This window comes from Heptranchias perlo, chromosome 17 (genome assembly GCF_035084215.1).
Source record: "Heptranchias perlo isolate sHepPer1 chromosome 17, sHepPer1.hap1, whole genome shotgun sequence".
NCBI lineage: Eukaryota > Metazoa > Chordata > Chondrichthyes > Hexanchiformes > Hexanchidae > Heptranchias > Heptranchias perlo.
In genome coordinates this window covers 49,566,390-49,589,053 of record NC_090341.1, presented here as the reverse complement: position 1 = coordinate 49,589,053, position 22,664 = coordinate 49,566,390, and the positions used below count along the sequence as shown (strand labels likewise).

General features: G+C 46.9%; 1 protein-coding gene across 2 annotated transcripts in view; it reads right to left on the bottom strand.

Annotated features, from left to right (window-relative positions):
• The window catches only part of LOC137334295 (protein SSUH2 homolog), a 54,927-nt gene that overhangs the window by 16,411 nt on the left and 15,852 nt on the right, over nucleotides 1–22,664 (bottom strand). For both annotated transcript variants that reach the window (XM_067998969.1, XM_067998970.1), the window contains exons 2-5: nucleotides 13,032–13,136; nucleotides 10,302–10,380; nucleotides 1,996–2,125; nucleotides 116–176 (exon numbers count right to left, since the gene is read on the bottom strand). In XM_067998969.1, coding sequence (XP_067855070.1) covers nucleotides 116–176; nucleotides 1,996–2,125; nucleotides 10,302–10,380; nucleotides 13,032–13,136 — 375 coding nt within the window. The remainder of the gene's footprint in view (nucleotides 1–115; nucleotides 177–1,995; nucleotides 2,126–10,301; nucleotides 10,381–13,031; nucleotides 13,137–22,664) is intronic.

Sequence of the window (22,664 nt, the reverse complement as noted above, 5' to 3'; positions counted from 1 at the left end):
TCAGATACATTTCCAATGGTGAGTTGGGTATCATTGTAGTCTGATGCTCGCTATTACTGCAAAAGTCTACCGTGTTTAAGGGAAGAATAGGTTTATCTAAATGCGACGTGCTCACCATGATAAGGTTCACTTTTCCATTCAGGTGATCTGGATTCAGTGAAGCTCTCAAGGCGATACTGAAATGAAAGAGAAAGTTAAATGAACCATCAAATTCTTTCATTGTCTTTATAAACCTCAAGGTACTTCACACAATGCGAAGCATCATACTAAGTGATGAGATACAGCAGTTACAGTGTGTTGTTTTAGCCTGTGAAGTGCCACTAGTGTTTTGTGCTGGATAGCAGTTGGTCGGCGATGATCTCCCTGCAATGTGGATAAAATGTTCAGAATTTGGGAACCCCAGATCTAGGCTCACATGATGAATGGAATATTGGGCAGGCTATTGGAGGGCTGCCAGCCTCTACAAAACTACCTGGTAACAGGCAGCATCTTCAGGAAACAAGGGGAGAAAAATGGGCAGAAAATGGAAAGGGAACAAAAAAAACTCTTCTAATTTCCCCCCTTCACTCTCCTCTTCTTGCTGGGGACACGGATACTCTTAAAGGCAGCGGACCCATGCTGGGGCACTGATTTCCCTTAAAGCACTGTTCTGTGCTTGGATACAGAATGACAAGCCTTGGCTGTCCTCCAGTGTATTAATCTATAAAACAGGTTTCTATTTTAACAGACTATCGATATCCAGGTCACATGTTAGGAATTTCTCGGTAATGCCCTCAAAAACTGGATGGCTGGCGACTCGACGGGTTGTTTTGCTCTCTCTGTTTCTCTCGTGTCTTTGCTCTGTGCCTCTTTCCTTATTCTCCTTCACGTACTGCTTCCCCCGGGATCTCCCACCTCACCCACATACACATCGAAATAAGGATGCCTGCTACACCAGGAAAAGACAAGGGGCCCTGAAATTATACTGTGAGACCCTAGTCTACGAATGCTTAACACATTCGTCTGAAATACCTCACCTTGCTATTTTAGTAGAGATGCTAAGTCATTTATTTTAAGTGATAAGGGGGTAATTTTAACCTAACCCGCTGGTGGGAAACCCACAGGATCGGTCAGAACATCAGTTTTATACTCTGCCCAATATTACTCTCCACTGACTTCAATGGAGAGTAAAATCAGGCGGGTTGTAAAACCAATGTTGCACCCGATCTCGTTAGTCTCCCAACGGGCGGATTAGATTAAAATTGCCCCCATATGACTCCACTGAGAAAGCGGAGTGAGGAATTTCAGACAAATGTTGATAACCCTTGGTGTAATTTCAGAACTATGACCTTTTAGTGAGGCAAAGTCCTCCAGAGATTGACAATTAGGTCTCGGGCTTTTTCAGAATTCTCTCTCTTCCACCATCTCTCCCTTTGGCTCTTCTGATCTGCATCTGCCCAGCTCCCCAACTTCCACTCTTCCCTTAGCTTTGATTTTAAAATGGTTGCTCAGATTCTCAGAGTCAGAAACCATTCCCCAAATTCTTAGGATTGCCACATTGTATTTCAGTACCAGCTTCCCCCCACGGATCAGTAAGATTTTGAGGATCTGAGTTTTTCCACTAAATCCAGGAAAACCCACCTAGAAACACAAGGACAGCAGTTGCATGGGAATGCCATCGCCTCCAGGTTCCCCTCCAAGTCACTCACCATCCAGACTTGAACATACATTGCTGTTGCTTCGTCATCGTTTGGTCAAAGTCCTGGAACTCCCTGCCTAATAGCACTGTGGGAGAACCTTCACCACACTGACTGCAGTGGATCAAGAAAAAGGCCCACCACCACCTTCTCAAGAGCAACTAGGGATGGGCAATGAATGCCGGCCTTGCCAGCAACGCCCAAATCCCAAGAACGAATAAAAAAAAAGGAAGGGCGTGAAGGGGAAAATTCCAAACTAGCAGAAACAAATAGCTGAAAGCGATTTTCAAAGCACGGTAACATATAAGCAATCACTTACCCTGTACATGTTATATGGCTTTAACTCTTTGATAACCATTTCTTCAGCAGGACGGCTGCTGTAGGTGACATGATCAGACGCATACTTAGTCAATGCTTGTCTAGCTGTATCCTCATTGATGGAGGGAATGCTGGGGGAGAGATGGCACAACGGAAGTTGTGACTATTTTTTTTGTCAAAAATCCCTTTTTCATACGTTTACCAATGTCACATTCATCCTCGAAAATAGTCATGGACAGAATTGATTTTTTTTTGTCAATAAAGACAATAAATCAGGATTTAAAGGTAAAACCTCTGATCGACAACGGTCGAGTATGAATGTGTAAAATAAACAATGTCTGTAAAATTCTTGCACACAGGAACATACTATGAGCATGCTAAGTGGTCATATGTAAAGTTCTACTCTTAAAACTCATAAAACCAAGATAAAGATACAAGACTAAAGTAAAACCAAACCAGTCAGTAAACCACAACTTTTGGAAGAGATGATGGAAATTGAAAACGGACAAGTTGGCCTGGATTTTTCAATCGCCGTGATGTTAATACCCCCAATAGCCTGATCTCAATATAACATCAGCTTACACTTATATGGGGCCCTTCACCAAAGGCACTTTACAGGACACTGAGCAGGAAGTGGAGAGAAGTTTAGGAGGTGACCACAGGCACAAGAAACTTCAGGAAACAAGGTGGGAGAGGTGTTTAGATAGGGAGTTTCAGACTGCAGGGGAAGGCTGACTAAAGGATGTAGCACCGATGGCAGAGCAGAGACCAAAGCTGCAAGAGTGGAGGGAGCACATGCTACAACATAGGGCTAGAGAAGATAGCAGAGATGAGGCTTGAAATGAGAATTTTAGATTTGATGCACATCTGGAAAGAGAGGCAAAGAAGATTGGTGAGAATGGAACTGACTTAATATGGGATAGCATACCAGCAGTGGAATCCCTGATGAGTTCCAGTTTATGTAGGGTGGAACGTGGGGGACTGGTGAGGAAACAGTGGAGAAACCAACCCCTGAAGTAACAAAGTTATGGTTGAGGGTTGCAGTAGTGATAGAGGTGAGCTAGGGATATAGCCGGACATGTTATGGAGGTGGAAATAGGGGGTTTTGATGATGGTCAAATGTAACGTTTGAGGCTCAATTCGGCTCAACAAGACACTGAATTTTCATATGGCTGGGTTCAGCCAGGAAGTGGAATGGATTAAGGCACAAGACCCGAAGTTTCTCACACGAGGTAACAGAATGGTGATGTTGAGTTGGAAAAAGCTCTGACTCATCTGTAACTTGATGTCCAACAGGTACTCATGACAGCATGGCAGCGGTCATGGAGTTGTGCGTGGTGGCAGTGAGATAACGTTTGGTGTCATCAGCATACTAGGGTTGCCAACCCACCAGCCTTGTCCTGGAGTCTCCAGGAATTTGAGATTAATCTCCTGCATACTGCTGAGGGCAAACCCGGGAGAAAAATCATAGGAAAACATGTTTTTTTTTCATTTTCTTTGGACACTTTCATTTATTAGTTATAAAAATATTGGAGATGGGAGGAGGGGTGCGGTGGGGGGAAGGCTGTTTGACTGGGCAGGGCGGTTGAAGATGGGAGGTTGTGTGATGAAACCTTTAGGAATATGTCCGATCAGAGTTGACGACCCTGCAGCATGCATATGGAAGCTGACCTCATGGGGTAAATTTTAACCCTGAAGAATGGGTGGGTTGGGGGCAGGTGGGGAGTAAAAATGTGCTGTTTTCGGAGCGGGACCGCATTCCGACTCCAACGCGCCTGCACCCGGGTTTGACCCAGATACGTTTGGGTGAGCGCGCGTTTCTGAAACCTGCAAGTACCGCCTGCAATTAAAGCCGGCAGGCCAATATTTAAAGGTGCAATTGAGGTACTTAAAGTGCTCAAACCTGGTAACTTTTTGTGTATTGACCTATATAAGCCATTTTAACTGCTTCTGAACATGTCTTCCAAGGCCTCTGAAATATGGCATGGAAATGGAGGCAAGTTGCAGCCAACCCTCATTTAGACCTTTAAACCAGCGATTGACACGTGAAGAAAAGGTGAGTTTTTGCAGCAGGGCAATCAGTTCTCTTGGACAAACCTTTGGCTGGGAGTTCTTTGTGTTTAGACTGAGATTTCTTGGTTCACACTCAGAATTCTTGTGTTCAGACATATTTACCTACATTTTGGACCCCCTCAAACTGACAACATCAGGATGGGGGGAGCGCAATGGATTTATTCAACAGTACATCTGAGGAGGAGGCACATCACCATCCGCGGCAGGCACGGCCTGCAGTTCTGGGAGTTGCAGGTCCACGAGACAGAAGTGCGCCACAAGGACCTGCAGAAGAGCAGAGAGGGGACCAACGGAGGGGCCGAGGTACTACCCACGTGAGGGTGTACAGGCAGACGCTGAGCTTCCTGGACCTCTTTGAGGAGCAGTGCCTATGCAGGCTGAGATTGAGTCACCAGGTGGTCGCAGACATCTGCACACTCCTTCATGCAGAGTTTCTCCCGGCTGGGCCTGGTGGACACGCATTGCCTATCGCAGTTAAAGTCACCACTGCCCTCAACTTCTTCGCCTCCGGATCCTTCCAGGGTGCCACCAGTGACATCACCGGGATCTCTCGGTCCGTCTGCACATAAGTGTGTACGACAGGTGACGGTGGCTTGTTTGCCAGGGCATCCGACTACGTCAATTTCCCCTGCGATGACATCAGCCAGACTGAAATGGCAGTCGGTTTCCATTCTCTGGCTGGCTTCTCACGTGTGCAGGGTGCAATTGATTGCACACACGTAGCAATCCAAGGACCCGCGCATGAGCCAGGACTGTTGATCAACTGAAAGGGATATCACTCCATCAATGTGCAGCTGGTTTGTGACCACCGGAGGAGGTTTCTGCAGTGTTTGCCAAATTCCCTGGCAGCTGCCATGATTCCTTCATTTTGCTCGAGTCCAACATCCCGGCCCTCTTCCACGCACAAGACAGACTTAAGGGCTGGCGCCTTGGTGACAAAGGAATAACCCCTGCAGATCTGACTCATCACATCTCTGAGAAACCCCACCAGCCAGGCACAGCAGCGGTACGACGACAGTCACATCACCACCAGGTCTGTCATTGAACAAGCCATAGGAATAATGAAGATGTACTTCAGGTGCCTGGATCGATCTGGGGGAGCCCTTCAGTACTCACTGGCGAGGGTGTGTAGAATAATCATCGCTCAATAAAGGGGGTTACCGGTGGATGAGGTCCCATGCGCTCATGAAGCATCCACATCTGCCATCAACATTGAAGTAGACGAGGAGGAGGATGAAGTTGGGCAACCCATCAGCAGAGCAGTGGCACACCTGGCTGCTCGTGATGCCGGGGAGTCACTCATATCTGATAGATTCTCATAAGGAGATCTGCAAAGTGATGATAGTCAAGTGCTCAAACCACCTGGAACAACCACCACCAACACCAGACCCCTGCCCACCCCCCCTTTGCACAAAACAGTCCTTCAACCAAACATACACCCATTGTAAATGCGCCCGATGGGTGGCATGAAGTCTTGGTGTTCATGATGAGGGACATGCAAGGGCTCTTTCACGAAAGGGAGTCAAGAGTGGACAAGACGTGGCAGTGATGGTGAAGATTATTACATTTAATGTGAATGTAAGAAAAAACAAATATAAATGAAAAACATGACAATTAGTTAGGCACCCTTGTGGATACCCTTGGTGATTACTTGATTACCCTTTGCCTTCCTCTTCCTACTGCTTCTACATGGTGCATCCCTTGTGGATTCAGCAGAGGTAGTGCAGGTTGCTCAGGTCCCTGCCCTGAATGCTGAGATGCTCTGGGCCTACGCCCTCTGGGTTTTGGAGCCTGTGAGGGCCCCACCAAAGACTGTTCCACCTGCATCTGTGCATGGGCAGACTTGGCCATCGAGAGAGGAGGCCGCATTGCGGGTACTGGTTGAGGAGGGGGGCAACGGGTGAGACGTGGGGGCACTGTGAGTGGAGTCCCCACTTCCATGTCCCCTTTTGCCATCATCCCTCTCCTGGGCCACAGCCACATCACTCCTACTGCTCTGCTGGACAACAGCTCGGAGCACATCTGTGACAGGTTGTAAGGCCATGGCTAAAGTATCTGTCTGCCTGTTTAAGGCGGCAGAAAAGTTGGCATCCTGAATCCACACAGCTGTTGTCATGGCCTGAATAGACTCATTTGTGAGCCATGCTTGAAGCATCGTGGAGGCTGCTGTTCTCTCCATCGCAGACATTCCCACACTTGCCTGCGCCACCAGTCCACTAATGCCGGAGGTGGACTCCTCCATCCTCTCCGCTATCATTGAGAGTGTGCATGGCACGTCTTCCAGTACCTCGCAAAGTGCCTACCGACGTGGACTCTCCACAGCTGCCCCTGCCACCAATGTCTGCTTGTGCCCACTTGTGTGTGGTGACTCACCAGGTGACAACCCAACTAACTGTCTAATAGGACCCAACGAGGTGTGAGTATCTGTGCTGGTGCATGGCTCGCTATAATGTGACGGTGCGCCCTCAGAGGCAGGGAGCTCCTCTGAGGGATCACCCTCGTCCACGTCGTGTGCCGCTTCAGCAATCCTTGAAGGCCCTGGAAGAGAACGTAAAGCAATATTAAGAATCATCGCAGAAGTTATTTTGCGATGAGTGTACTGAGGTGTGCAACAGGTCAATCATTGGTATCATTAATTCATGATGTGTGTGAGGGATGTTAAAGTTCTGTCACCAGACGGGTGCCAGTCTCAGCATCTCCGACGGCCAGGCATTCCAGTGTCCAGCTGAGGCCCAAGGCCTCCTCCGCCTCTGTCAGGGCCACTATTTGTGGAGGTCCCCCTCCAGTCCTACCTCCTCTCCCTTGCATTTTGCGCTCTCTTCTCCTACAAGGGGAGAAAGTACAGATGTGTGAGTGAGTGAGGGTGACGGGGTCACCCGATGGATGCATTGCTTTGGGTGAGGCTGCCAATGAAAGAGATGCATCAGAGGGTGACTATCAGACAGATTCATCACAATGCATAAGGATTGAGGTGAGTGGGAGTGGTGGGTTCTCAAATGGGGAGGTGAGGAAGTGCACAGAAAGTGAAGGTAAGTTGATAATGAGACTTATGTGGATGTGAGGCTTGGCAAGACAGAGTGAGAGGGAGGTGATGTAAACTACAGGATGTAGGTGAATCAGTAACTGTACTCACTTTTCCTGACCTGATTTGGTCATTAAATCATTTCCTGACCTGATTTGGTCATTAAATCATTTCCAGCACTGCACCCATGTCCTTGAGATAGTAATCCTGCTGCTTAGCTCCTCTGCCACCTCGAGCCAGGCCTTCTTGGTGGCAGAGGCAGGGCGCTTCCTCCTATCAGCCAGGTACAGTGTGTCCCTCCTGCTCCTCACACTGGCTAGTAGCAACTCAAGAGAAGAGCCACTGAACTGAGGTGCTGCATAGCGGGTGCACTGCTCACCCGAATGCCGCGCTGGGAACTGGAGTACTTAAAAGGCCATTGCAACCATGGATTTTGAGGGAGAAAGGTGGAATTTAATGAGATGGAGCAACAAAGGATGAGGCCAGCGCCCCAGTTCAGTGGCTCTTCCCTTGAGTTGCTACTAGCCGGTGTGAGGAGCAGGAGGGACACACTACACTGAGTGAACACGTCAAAAACTGTGGAAAGACTGAAGAGGGATAGCTCACCGTGGTCACAGTCAACCAGGTTGACATTGGTAATTCAAGCACCAGTTTAGCCTCAACATTCTTTATGACCTTGTGAAAGATTAGCGAATTATGACATTTTTGAAACAGGAACAGGTACTCTGGCTGATCTGGCAGCGAACCTGCGACATGACTAGCCTGTATTGCTCAGCTCTACCTAGGCTGTACATTTGACAACTGAGTCATCAGGGGACTTCTAGCCTCTTCTCGTCCTTTAATAGCAGTCATTTTGAGATTTCTATGGTGTGGCTTTAAATGGCTTTTGATGATTTAGGCCACAGGACAAAACGGTGAAAGGTCACCTTAGATCCCTGGAGTGGACCTGAGCTGAAGAAACATATTCATAGGGAACCAGGCTTACTTAGAAACAGAAATAGCCTGGATGATGATCTAACATTTTAAAGGAGTAACTTGTTTATTGAGTTCCATATCTCAACCTTGACATCCTATTTGATCCTGAGATGAACTTCCGACCACATATCCACTCCATCACCAAGACTGCCTACTTCCACCTCCGTAACATCGCTCATCCCCGCCCATGCCTCAGCTCATCTGCGGCTGAAACCCTCATCCATGCCTTTGTTACCTCCAGACTGGACTATTCCAATGCTCTCCTGGCCAGCCTCCCATCTTCCATTCTTCATAAACTTGAGCTCATCCAAAACTCTGCCGGCCATATCACAACTCACACCAAGTCTCGTTCTCCCATCACCCCTGTGCTCGCTGATCTACATTGGCTCCCGTTCTGGGAATGCCTCGATTTTAAAATCTCATCCTTGTTTTCAAATCCCTCCATGGCTTCACCCCTCCCTATCCCTGTGACCTCCTTCAGTCCTACAACCCTCTGAGATCTTTCCACTCCCCCAATTCTTGCCTCTTGCACATCCCCGATTTTAATCGCTCCACCATTGGCGGCTGTGCCTTCAGCTGCCGAGGCCCTAAGCTCTGGAATTCCCTCCCTCAACCTCTCTGCCTCTGTATTTTTCTCTCCTCCTTTAAGATGCTCCATAAAACCTACCCCTTTCACCTGTCCTAATATCTCCTTATGTGGCTTGGTGTCAAATTTTGTTTGATCGCTCCTGTGAATCGCCTTGGGACGTTTTACTATGTTAAAGGTGCTATATAAATGCAAGTTGTTGTTCCATATGTCTACTACTCTGTGCAGGAATAAATTCTTCAAATGTAATGTCTCACGAGAGATTTGTTATTTCTGTACTCGTGCACTCTACTTCTCTGCTCACATTCCAAGTTAAATAGTCTGCTTATGTCTCTATCTACTACAACAACAACTTGCATTTATATAGCACCTTTAACGTAGAAAAATGTCCCAAGGCGTGTCACAGAATTGTATTCAGACCAAAATGGTCACCAAGCCAAAGAAAGAGATTAAGAAGCTTGACTAAAAGCTTGGGCGAAGAGATGGGTTTTAAGGAGGGTCTTAAAGGGGGAGAGGGAGGTGGAGAGGTTTAGGGAGGTAATTCCAAAGCATGGGGCCTAGACTGCTGAAGACACTGCTACCAATGGTGAGATGAGGAGTGGGGGATGCACAAGAGGCCAGAATTGGAGGAACGGAGAGTTCTCGAAGGATTGTAGGATTGGAGGAGGTTGCAGAGATAGGGAGGGACAAGGTCATGAAGGGATTTAAATATAAGGATGAGAATTTTAAATGTAAGGCGTTGGATTATTTATGTTAAAGGTCAACTCTTAGTCTATGTCATTAGCATCATAAGTTGATTTGAGTGTTAAATACAAACTATTCTATTTCACATCTATGTATCTGTGTATCTTTCTATTTAAGTACTGGATGGATTTTCACTATGGTGACTGGACCATTATGGTGAGTGCATCTGTTTAGCACTTAAGCTTTAAATAAAATTGGGGTAAGATTTCTTCCTATCAGCCTGTGAGAGTCAGATTAAATAAGAATCTAAAACTACAGCTTGGTGTTGTCTGTTTTATAATTTTTCATGGAAGTATGAGACACAATGGTCTTGACTTCCAACTACCGAAGGGAGATAGGATCACAAGAGCAAATCTGTGCTGCACAGGCTATAGGTACAGTAAGTACCAGGGCTTGAAGTGATCACAGCAGAGAATTTTTTTCAGTGTGCTATAAATAAATAAATATTTCCTAGGCTCAGGACCGTGGTTCCAACATCTCACCCAGTGCCTGTTTTGGTGCAGTCCATGTCATAGAGTAGTGGGATGCTAGATCCCCATGGTGATGTCTGCCAGGCATGGTGCCTTGTGCATTTCTATTGGGCAAAGACATCAAGTCGAGCCTAGGTTCTTCCCTCTTGGCAGACAGAGAAGTGGAGTGACCCTGGGCACCTTCTTATGGACCTACAGTCACAGAGCATGGCACTGAAAATCCTGGCATCAACTTACCCGCCTGTCCTTGAAGTCAGCTAATAGAGCGTGGCGCCTGAGTATTTAAAGGAGGAAGGAGATTAAAAATAAATAAATTGGCACAAAAATGAAATATTCCACTCAAGGACATCACAATAAGAATTGATCTATCCCTTTGAAGCACATCATATACAATAGAACCAACTCCAAAATTATACCCTTCAGATTCGAGTTCTCACCTCCATTGCTGTGCAGGCTGAGGCTGACTGCCCTCCACACTGTGCGTTGGATAAACTGGGGGAGGCAGATACCTTTCCTCTGAGAAATAGAGACAGAATTTCCTCCTGTTACACAATATCATTTCATGTCAATATTACATCCAGTGTACCCTTTTATATTTGTTGTTATCTTAGGTTATGTGGAGTTATACATAAGTGATCAGTGGTATGGTCATGTTAATAAAAGTGCATCTAAATCTGAAAAAACTACATGAGGTGCATCAAAAGCAGAGGCAATGAACCCCTGGGATGACCTAGCCACATCCGCAACTGCCCCAGGACCTACATCAAAGGAATACCCATCCTTTGTAAGGTGCACTGTCAAAGCCAGCAGAAACCAAAAGTAACAAAGAAAAGTATTGGCGGGGAACCAAAACAAAACAAAAATATAAAAATGGAGATTTACCCAGCAAAATCAATGAATGCACAGCCAAGACTGCCTAAAATTGTGAAAAAATAACCAACCCCAGAAATTTCCTCGCCGCTGCTCCTGCTCCACTGCTGTAAGTTTGCCAGTGGTGCAGTGAAAACCCTGTTTATGTACGTAAATTGGATTTCCACCGCACTTCCAATGAAATGACGATGGCGGAGCTGGAGCAGCTCGGAGGAAATTCCCGGCCTTTAAGAGACCTCCTACAACAGGTGAGTTTCCTGACAGCCCTGTGCCCCCAGTTTGTACAGGCGAGGCTTGCACTGTGGGCTGTGCCTCGACCAAAATATGACAAAATTTGGCCCAGGTCACTTAGGACCTTATATCTGCATGTGATTATGAGGTCTGTGTATGCCCGAAACATAGAAGTTCACCAAATCAATCTTCAACAAGTAGTCAGAGACAGTTAGTGGGGGGAGTTTGCTGGACTTTAGTTTGAGGTTAGAAAAGTGGGGATTCTTTCCTTTTGTTTGGAGCAGTGTCTGCAGGCTTTGTTTTAGGGTCTGGGCAGAACATAAGAACATAAGAAATAGGAGCAGGAGTAGGCTGTATGGCCCCTCGAGCCTGCTTCGCCATTCAATCAGATCATGGCTGATCTTCGACCTCAACTCCACTTTCCCGCCCGATCCCCATATCCCTTGATTCCCCTAGAGTCCAAAAATCTATCTATCTCAGCCTTGAATATATTCACTGACTCAGCATCCACAGCCCTCTGGAGAAGTGAATTCCAAAGATTCACAACCCTCTGCATGAAGAAATTCCTCCTCATCTCAGTCTTGAATGGCCGACCCCTTATCCTGCGACCATGCTCCCTAGTTCCTAGTTCTAGACTCTTTAGCCAGGGGAAACAATCTCTCAGCAGGGGAAGGTTGATTAGGATGATGTAACTGAAGACATTAATTCGTTGCTGGGATACAGTACAATGGGTGAGAGGTGCCCTCTGATACTCACCCAAGTGGCAATTAGTCACTTATGAAGCCTTAACAGTGAGTGCTAGCAGGCTGTGCCCGATCCTATCCTCAACCAATGTCCACACATACACTTTCAATTGGGGTCACTGGACACTGGCCAGCAGCAGGAATCCTGATCAATTTTCCCCTCCCCAACCCAGTGCGCTGAGGCCTATTGAAGTGCCCCTATTGTTGTTCTAGTTGAGAGCAGTGACCCAAAGCAGACTAGGAATCAAACCTTTTACTTCCCGACTCTGGACAGCTCAGCTACTCATGGAATCTTACAACACAGAAGGAGGCTATTCGGCCCATCGTGCCTGTGCTGGCTCTTTGGAAGAGCTATCCAATTAGTCCCACTGCCCCACTCTTTCCCCATAACCCTGCAGATTTTTCCTTTTCAAGAATTTATCCAATACTCTTTTTTGAAAGTTATTATTGAATCTGCTTCCATCACCCTTGCAGGCAGTGAATTCCAGATCATAACAACTCATTACGTAAAAAAATTTCTCCTCATCCCCCCTCTGGTTCTTTTGCTGATTACCTTAATTGTGTGTCCTCTGGTTACTGACCCAGTTTCTCCTCATTTACTCTATCAAAACCCTTCATGATTCTGAACACCTCTATTAAATCTCCCCTTAACCTTCTCTTTTCTAAGGAGAACAACCCCAGCTTCTTGAGCCTTTCCACATAACTGAAGTCCCTCATCCCTGGTATCATTTCTGGTAAATCTCCTCTGCACCCTCTCCAAGGCCTTGACGTCCTTCCTAAAGTGCGTTGCCCAGATTTGGACACAATACTCTAGCTGAGACCTAACCAATGATGTATAAAGGTTTAGCGTAACTTCCTTGCTTTTGTACTCTATACCTCTTTTTATAAAGCCAAGGATCCCATATGCTTTTTTAATAGCTTTATCAACTTGTCCTGCCACTTTCAAAGATTTGTGTATGACCCCCAGGTCTCTCTGTTCCTGCAATCCCTTTAAAATTGTACCATTTAGTTTATATTGCCTCTTCTCATTCTTCCTCCCAAAATGCATCATTTCACACTTCTCTGCATTAAATTTCATGGAATAAACCTGGTGAGCCATCATATAGAGCACATGAATGACATATTTGTGAGGGCCCTTTTACAGCATTTAACTGACTCCAAGATATCTGTTATTCTAAATGTAAACCATCTTAATCCCTCAATTAAATTAATTAGATTAAATTAGATATATTAATATTAATTTGGGTAGGTACAGTTGATCAGGCTTGCATTATACCACATAATTAATCTGTAACAATCCTTGAACTGCTGCCCTTCACTTACCACCACCTGTGGCTATTGATTCATAGCCAGACACTTTATCGAACATGTCTGCTGGTGGTGCAGTTGGGCCTTCAACGGCCATCGGAAGATCTCCAGGCGCTGCCCCTGTGTGAAGTAGGACATTTGGTTTAGCATCATAGATTTTCTCTTCCAATTCATGTTCGAGGTGTCAGACGGCAAGGTGGACAATTTAAAGAGAGAATCTCACTTTTGGGTCTCCTTCCAAAACTCAACTGTCACAAAGAATTATGGCTAACTGGAAGATACTCTTGCTGCTATCCCCATAGGTCAGCATTGCAGTTGTAAGGAGGTGGAAGTGGACTTGAGGCTGAGGCTGACTGGTACTGTCACTGGCTGTACCAGCCCAATACTGCACGGTAGCTGCTGATGCCCTTGCTCGGCACAGCTCGGTATCCGGCAATCTGCTGATCTGGATGCTGCCAAGACAATTCACCATGGTCATTCCCAGGGAAACTTCACAGTGCCTGCACATACGGTTAGTGGTATCTTGATGGGCATCGTCAGTCAGGCTACACTGGCTATTGATTACCCTGCCATGCCTTCACTCATGGTATACTGTGATTGGGGTGCTTCCAAGGAAGTATTCAGCATTACAGTTAGTCCAGCATTCACACATCGTATTTGTGCCATCTAGTCTGATGTCCTAGCTTCCTTCAGGAACAGGAGCCTCTGCATTTACTAATTCTCTGCCAAAGTGAGCAGTGTGCACCTCTTTCTGTTGATACAGGTGTGAGGGTACCCACAAGAGCTCATCTGGTACAGCCTGACCTGCCTAGAATTCCTCTGTTGGTCCTCCTCTTCGTGCTCCAAAAAGATCAGAAGAGGGGTTTCCCATTGGGAACCCCATTGGTAACAATAAAGGCGATGGTGAGAAAAAAAACTCTGAACAAGGGAATCTAAGTGGAAGCAAAATAAAAAGAAAGAAATGAAGACAAATGATGCAGAAATGGCTCAAAAACTTGAATGAATCTTCTCCTTTACTTGCTTCTGTAAAGAACTCAGCACCCCTTAAATACAGGCATGGTGAGGAATAAGTGTATTACTGCCGGAATTCGCCGCTGATCTCTAAATTAATGTCACTCCCTGCTCATTTCCATTCACGGTTATTAAGCTTAAGCCTATTTTTGGACAGCAGTTTCCATTGCTTGCCTCCATCCCCACCAGAAACTTGAGCGGCATGCAAAATGAAGGGAAATCAGTTAGGACTGATCGCCTGTTTTTACACTCTGTTACGTCCTGTCTACACCCGAAACTAAAATCTGCCTCAGTATTTCATGGAATTGTAGTGTTACAGCACAGAAACAGGCACTGGTATTTTTCTGCACATGAGCCACCAACAATCCCACCAACTATCTAATTCATAGGCAAATTTTCTATGTCACAAATTAACTTGATTGGTTCTGAATTTCTATTCATAAAACAGTGATAAATCACAGCTGAACAAGTAGGGAACCTACCAATCAGCAAACAGAAATGATAAGCACCAATCAAAGTTTGAAAGCTGAATCAAAAAATTGTCAGTCACCAACAGCTACCAATTGAAATAAAGGAATGGGGAAACGAATCAAATCACTCCAAATAATTTTGGTAAATTCTTGTGGCCATCCATGTTGAAATTTCATTAACTAAGAAACTTGGGGAAGTAAGGAACTGGAAAAGACTCCATCAAGACCATCTCTACCTTATAACCTCCAGTCCCATTCTTAAATGGATATTTATCCATCTCATTTTAAAGTAAAATTCAATTAACACATCCATTATTTTGTTTGTCAAGTCTCTGCTTGTGATTAGGGCGTATTAGTTCTCACAATCCAGGTTGAGTAACAATGAATGCTGTGGAAAAATATACTGCTTCAGGCTAAGAGCATGGGAGTAAATATGGGCGTTTTTGTTATACTGAATTAAAGGCAGTTGAACAAAGACCGGGTTTGGGGGTTGTTGAACTGAAGCAGGACTGCGTCTTGGCACAATATGCCAGAGAGGGACTTATATAGAGGCCAAGCTGAAGTTAGTATTAAATAGTAAGCCACAGGGCTAGGATTGGTTGAGGATAATGACAACATTCTTCAAGGCAAAAATGTACAACCTAATTGGAATGTTTTTTTACTCTTAGACTGGTGACAGCTGCAGAAAAGAGATTCACTAAGACAATACTCCATTTACAGAGAGAGTCCCACTATCAGTGCCCCTTTACAGAGAGAGTCCCACTATCAGTGCCCCTTTACACAGAGAGTCCCACTATCAGTGCCCCGTTACAGAGAGAGTCCCACTATCAGTGCCCCTTTACAGAGAGAGTCCCACTATCAGTGCCCTTTATGGAGAGAGTCCCACTATCAGTGCCTCTTTATGGAGAGAGTCCCACTATCAGTGCCCCTTTATGGAGAGAGTCCCACTATCAGTGCCTCTTTATGGAGAGAGTCCCACTATCAGTGCCCCTTTATGGAGAGAGTCCCACTATCAGTGCCTCTTTATGGAGAGAGTCCCACTATCAGTGCCTCTTTATGGAGAGAGTCCCACTATCAGTGCCCCTTTATGGAGAGAGTCCCACTATCAGTGCCCCTTTATGGAGAGAGTCCCACTATCAGTGCCCCTTTATGGAGAGAGTCCCACTATCAGTGCCCCTTTATGGAGAGAGTCCCACTATCAGTGCCCTTTATGGAGAGAGTCCCACTATCAGTGCCCCTTTATGGAGAGAGTCCAACTATCAGTGCCCCTTTATGGAGAGAGTCCCACTATCAGTGCCCCTTTATGGAGAGAGCCCCACTATCAGTGCCCCTTTATGGAGAGAGCCCCACTATCAGTGCCCCTTTATGGAGAGAGTCCCACTATCAGTGCCCCTTCATGGAGAGAGTCCCACTATCAGTGCCTCTTTATGGAGAGAGTCCCACTATCAGTGCCCCTTTATGGAGAGAGTCCCACTATCAGTGCCTCTTTATGGAGAGAGTCCCACTATCAGTGCCCCTTTATGGAGAGAGTCCCACTATCAGTGCCTCTTTATGGAGAGAGTCCCACTATCAGTGCCCCTTTATGGAGAGAGTCCCACTATCAGTGCCACTTTATGGAGAGAGTCCCACTATCAGTGCCCCTTTATGGAGAGAGTCCCACTATCAGTGCCCCTTTATGGAGAGAGTCCCACTATCAGTGCCCCTTTATGGAGAGAGTCCCACTATCAGTGCCTCTTTATGGAGAGAGTCCCACTATCAGTGCCCCTTTATGGAGAGAGTCCCACTATCAGTGCCCCTTTATGGAGAGAGTCCCACTATCAGTGCCCCTTTATGGAGAGAGTCCCACTATCAGTGCCTCTTTATGGAGAGAGTCCCACTATCAGTGCCCTTTATGGAGAGAGTCCCACTATCAGTGCCCTTTATGGAGAGAGTCCCACTATCAGTGCCCTTTATGGAGAGAGTCCCACTATCAGTGCCTCTTTATGGAGAGAGTCCCATTATCAGTGTCCCTTTATGGAGAGAGTCCCACTATCAGTGCCCCTTTATGGAGAGAGTCCCACTATCAGTGCCCCTTTATGGAGAGAGTCCCACTATCAGTGCCTCTTTATGGAGAGAGTCCCACTATCAGTGCCTCTTTATGGAGAGAGTCCCACTATCAGTGCCCCTTTATGGAGAGAGTCCCACTATCAGTGCCCCTTTATGGAGAGAGTCCCACTATCAGTGCCCTTTATGGAGAGAGTCCCACTATCAGTGCCCCTTTATGGAGAGAGTCCCACTATCAGTGCCTCTTTATGGAGAGAGTCCCACTATCAGTGCCCTTTATGGAGAGAGTCCCACTATCAGTGCCTCTTTATGGAGAGAGTCCCACTATCAGTGCCTCTTTATGGAGAGAGTCCCACTATCAGTGCCCCTTTATGGAGAGAGTCCCACTATCAGTGCCCCTTTATGGAGAGAGTCCCACTATCAGTGCCCTTTATGGAGACAGTCCCACTATCAGTGCCCTTTATGGAGAGAGTCCCACTATCAGTGCCCCTTTATGGAGAGAGTCCCACTATCAGTGCCCTTTATGGAGAGAGTCCCACTATCAGTGCCCTTTATGGAGAGAGTCCCACTATCAGTGCCTCTTTATGGAGAGAGTCCCACTATCAGTGCCTCTTTATGGAGAGAGTCCCACTATCAGTGCCCCTTTATGGAGAGAGTTCCACTATCAGTGCCTCTTTATGGAGAGAGTCCCACTATCAGTGCCCCTTTATGGAGAGAGTCCCACTATCAGTGCCCCTTTATGGAGAGAGTCCCACTATCAGTGCCCCTTTATGGAGAGAGTCCCACTATCAGTGCCTCTTTATGGAGAGAGTCCCACTATCAGTGCCTCTTTATGGAGAGAGTCCCACTATCAGTGCCCCTTTATGGAGAGAGTTCCACTATCAGTGCCTCTTTATGGAGAGAGTCCCACTATCAGTGCCCCTTTATGGAGAGAGTCCCACTATCAGTGCCCCTTTATGGAGAGAGTCCCACTATCAGTGCCCCTTTATGGAGAGAGTCCCACTATCAGTGCCTCTTTATGGAGAGAGTCCCACTATCAGTGCCTCTTTATGGAGAGAGTCCCACTATCAGTGCCCCTTTATGGAGAGTCCCACTATCAGTGCCCTTTATGGAGAGAGTCCCACTATCAGTGCCCTTTATGGAGAGAGTCCCACTATCAGTGCCCTTTATGGAGAGAGTCCCACTATCAGTGCCTCTTTATGGAGAGAGTCCCACTATCAGTGCCCCTTTATGGAGAGAGTCCCACTATCAGTGCCCCTTTATGGAGAGAGTCCCACTATCAGTGCCTCTTTATGGAGAGAGTCCCACTATCAGTGCCTCTTTATGGAGAGAGTCCCACTATCAGTGCCCCTTTATGGAGAGAGTTCCACTATCAGTGCCTCTTTATGGAGAGAGTCCCACTATCAGTGCCCCTTTATGGAGAGAGTCCCACTATCAGTGCCCCTTTATGGAGAGAGTCCCACTATCAGTGCCCCTTTATGGAGAGAGTCCCACTATCAGTGCCTCTTTATGGAGAGAGTCCCACTATCAGTGCCTCTTTATGGAGAGAGTCCCACTATCAGTGCCCCTTTATGGAGAGAGTCCCACTATCAGTGCCCCTTTATGGAGAGAGTCCCACTATCAGTGCCCTTTATGGAGAGAGTCCCACTATCAGTGCCCTTTATGGAGAGAGTCCCACTATCAGTGCCTCTTTATGGAGAGAGTCCCACTATCAGTGCCTCTTTATGGAGAGAGTCCCACTATCAGTGCCCCTTTATGGAGAGAGTCCCACTATCAGTGCCCTTTATGGAGAGAGTCCCACTATCAGTGCCTCTTTATGGAGAGAGTCCCACTATCAGTGCCCCTTTATGGAGAGAGTCCCACTATCAGTGCCCCTTTATGGAGAGAGTCCCACTATCAGTGCCCCTTTATGGAGAGAGTCCCACTATCAGTGCCCCTTTATGGAGAGAGTCCCACTATCAGTGCCCTTTATGGAGAGAGTCCCACTATCAGTGCCCTTTATGGAGAGAGTCCCACTATCAGTGCCTCTTTATGGAGAGAGTCCCACTATCAGTGCCTCTTTATGGAGAGAGTCCCACTATCAGTGCCCCTTTATGGAGAGAGTCCCACTATCAGTGCCCCTTTATGGAGAGAGTTCCACTATCAGTGCCTCTTTATGGAGAGAGTCCCACTATCAGTGCCCCTTTATGGAGAGAGTCCCACTATCAGTGCCCCTTTATGGAGAGAGTCCCACTATCAGTGCCCCTTTATGGAGAGAGTCCCACTATCAGTGCCTCTTTATGGAGAGAGTCCCACTATCAGTGCCTCTTTATGGAGAGAGTCCCACTATCAGTGCCCCTTTATGGAGAGTCCCACTATCAGTGCCCTTTATGGAGAGAGTCCCACTATCAGTGCCCTTTATGGAGAGAGTCCCACTATCAGTGCCCTTTATGGAGAGAGTCCCACTATCAGTGCCTCTTTATGGAGAGAGTCCCACTATCAGTGCCCCTTTATGGAGAGAGTCCCACTATCAGTGCCCCTTTATGGAGAGAGTCCCACTATCAGTGCCTCTTTATGGAGAGAGTCCCACTATCAGTGCCTCTTTATGGAGAGAGTCCCACTATCAGTGCCCCTTTATGGAGAGAGTTCCACTATCAGTGCCTCTTTATGGAGAGAGTCCCACTATCAGTGCCCCTTTATGGAGAGAGTCCCACTATCAGTGCCCCTTTATGGAGAGAGTCCCACTATCAGTGCCCCTTTATGGAGAGAGTCCCACTATCAGTGCCTCTTTATGGAGAGAGTCCCACTATCAGTGCCTCTTTATGGAGAGAGTCCCACTATCAGTGCCCCTTTATGGAGAGAGTCCCACTATCAGTGCCCCTTTATGGAGAGAGTCCCACTATCAGTGCCCTTTATGGAGAGAGTCCCACTATCAGTGCCCTTTATGGAGAGAGTCCCACTATCAGTGCCTCTTTATGGAGAGAGTCCCACTATCAGTGCCTCTTTATGGAGAGAGTCCCACTATCAGTGCCCCTTTATGGAGAGAGTCCCACTATCAGTGCCCTTTATGGAGAGAGTCCCACTATCAGTGCCCTTTATGGAGAGAGTCCCACTATCAGTGCCCTTTATGGAGAGAGTCCCACTATCAGTGCCTCTTTATGGAGAGAGTCCCACTATCAGTGCCCCTTTATGGAGAGAGTCCCACTATCAGTGCCCCTTTATGGAGAGAGTCCCACTATCAGTGCCCCTTTATGGAGAGAGTCCCACTATCAGTGCCCCTTTATGGAGAGAGTCCCACTATCAGTGCCCTTTATGGAGAGAGTCCCACTATCAGTGCCCTTTATGGAGAGAGTCCCACTATCAGTGCCTCTTTATGGAGAGAGTCCCACTATCAGTGCCTCTTTATGGAGAGAGTCCCACTATCAGTGCCCCTTTATGGAGAGAGTCCCACTATCAGTGCCTCTTTATGGAGAGAGTCCCACTATCAGTGCCCCTTTATGGAGAGAGTCCCACTATCAGTGCCCCTTTATGGAGAGAGTCCCACTATCAGTGCCCCTTTATGGAGAGAGTCCCACGATCAGTGCCCTTTATGGAGAGAGTCCCACTATCAGTGTCCTTTATGGAGAGAGTCCCACTATCAGTGCCCTTTATGGAGAGAGTCCCACTATCAGTGCCCTTTATGGAGAGAGTCCCACTATCAGTGCCTCTTTATGGAGAGAGTCCCATTATCAGTGTCCCTTTATGGAGAGAGTCCCACTATCAGTGCCCCTTTATGGAGAGAGTCCCACTATCAGTGCCTCTTTATGGAGAGAGTCCCACTATCAGTGCCTCTTTATGGAGAGAGTCCTACTATCAGTGCCTCTTTATGGAGAGAGTCCCACTATCAGTGCCCCTTTATGGAGAGAGTCCCACTATCAGTGCCCTTTATGGAGAGAGTCCCACTATCAGTGCCCTTTATGGAGAGAGTCCCACTATCAGTGCCCCTTTATGGAGAGAGTCCCACTATCAGTGCCCTTTATGGAGAGAGTCCCACTATCAGTGCCTCTTTATGGAGAGAGTCCCACTATCAGTGCCTCTTTATGGAGAGAGTCCCACTATCAGTGCCCCTTTATGGAGAGAGTCCCACTATCAGTGCCCCTTTATGGAGAGAGTCCCACTATCAGTGCCCCTTTATGGAGAGAGTCCCACTATCAGTGCCTCTTTATGGAGAGAGTTCCACTATCAGTGCCCCTTTATGGAGAGAGTCCCACTATCAGTGCCCCTTTATGGAGAGAGTCCCACTATCAGTGCCCCTTTATGGAGAGAGTCCCACTATCAGTGCCCCTTTATGGAGAGAGTCCCACTATCAGTGCCCCTTTATGGAGAGAGTCCCACTATCAGTGCCTCTTTATGGAGAGAGTCCCACTATCAGTGCCCCTTTATGGAGAGAGTCCCACTATCAGTGCCCCTTTATGGAGAGAGTCCCACTATCAGTGCCTCTTTATGGAGAGAGTCCCACTATCAGTGCCCCTTTATGGAGAGAGTCCCACTATCAGTGCCCCTTTATGGAGAGAGTCCCACTATCAGTGCCCCTTTATGGAGAGAGTCCCACTATCAGTGCCTCTTTATGGAGAGAGTCCCACTATCAGTGCCTCTTTATGGAGAGAGTCCCACTATCAGTGCCCCTTTATGGAGAGAGTTCCACTATCAGTGCCCCTTTATGGAGAGAGTCCCACTATCTGTGCCCTTTATGGAGAGAGTCCCACTATCAGTGCCCTTTATGGAGAGAGTCCCACTATCAGTGCCCTTTATGGAGAGAGTCCCACTATCAGTGCCTCTTTATGGAGAGAGTCCCACTATCAGTGCCCCTTTATGGAGAGAGTCCCACTATCAGTGCCCCTTTATGGAGAGAGTCCCACTATCAGTGCCCTTTATGGAGAGAGTCCCACTATCAGTGCCTCTTTATGGAGAGAGTCCCACTATCAGTGCCCCTTTATGGAGAGAGTCCCACTATCAGTGCCCCTTTATGGAGAGAGTCCCACTATCAGTGCCCCTTTATGGAGAGAGTCCCACTATCAGTGCCTCTTTATGGAGAGAGTCCCACTATCAGTGCCCCTTTATGGAGAGAGTCCCACTATCAGTGCCCCTTTATGGAGAGAGTCCCACTATCAGTGCCCCTTTATGGAGAGAGTCCCACTATCAGTGCCTCTTTATGGAGAGAGTCCCACTATCAGTGCCTCTTTATGGAGAGAGTCCCACTATCAGTGCCCTTTATGGAGAGAGTCCCACTATCAGTGCCCCTTTTTATTAATCAGACAGTTACAAACTTGTGATGAAGATTTTTCTGTATCCACTGTTGTTGATTTTAATATATTGAAGGCCTTTATAAATGGTTATTTTGAAAATTTCTCCCAAGTTCCTCTACAAGGCAAGAATTCACTGGGATACATTTCTGTGGGCCCTGTCAATCCGCTGCCCACATTCCTTACATATGAGCCTAGGCAGCAAGCTGTTTGAGCATGGAGTGATATCACAATCAAACACTATACTGATCTAACCTCCATATAAGCACATTTTTTTCTGTGGGAGGTGATTAGTAGTTAGACCCCTGGCAGAATTTGTTTCTCCCTCTCACGCCCAGAGGCAATGAGGCTAATCGTAACAACTGCTGCTCTCAGCTGAGTGCAGCTAACTGAGCTGTCTTTCGGTACGATTTCCTGTTAAACTGGGGCCCCTCAGAGGAGCTCCTAACACTACTGTTTAAAGGACATTGTGTCGGACTTTTCTGTTGAGCTGGAATGCCTGAGGGAGCAGTTAGATACAGTCATTAAGCAAGGGTACTGCAGTAATCCTGTAACTCATACTGCTGGGCTCTGTCGGTCCTCTGAGTCTCTACTCAGGATGATGTCTTTGGAATCCTCAGATTAAACAAGTACGGATCAATAGAAACAGACTGAACAAGGTTTTGAATTTAATTATAATGCTGTCTTAGATGTCAGCCTTGGTGTAGTAGTAACACTCTCACCTGTAAGTTTGAAGGTCATGAGTTCAAGTCCCATTCCAGAGACTTGAGCACGTAATCTCGGCTGACACTTCAATGCAGTACTGAGGGAGTGCTGCACCATTGGAGGTGCCGTCTTTCGGATATGACGTTAAACTGACGCCC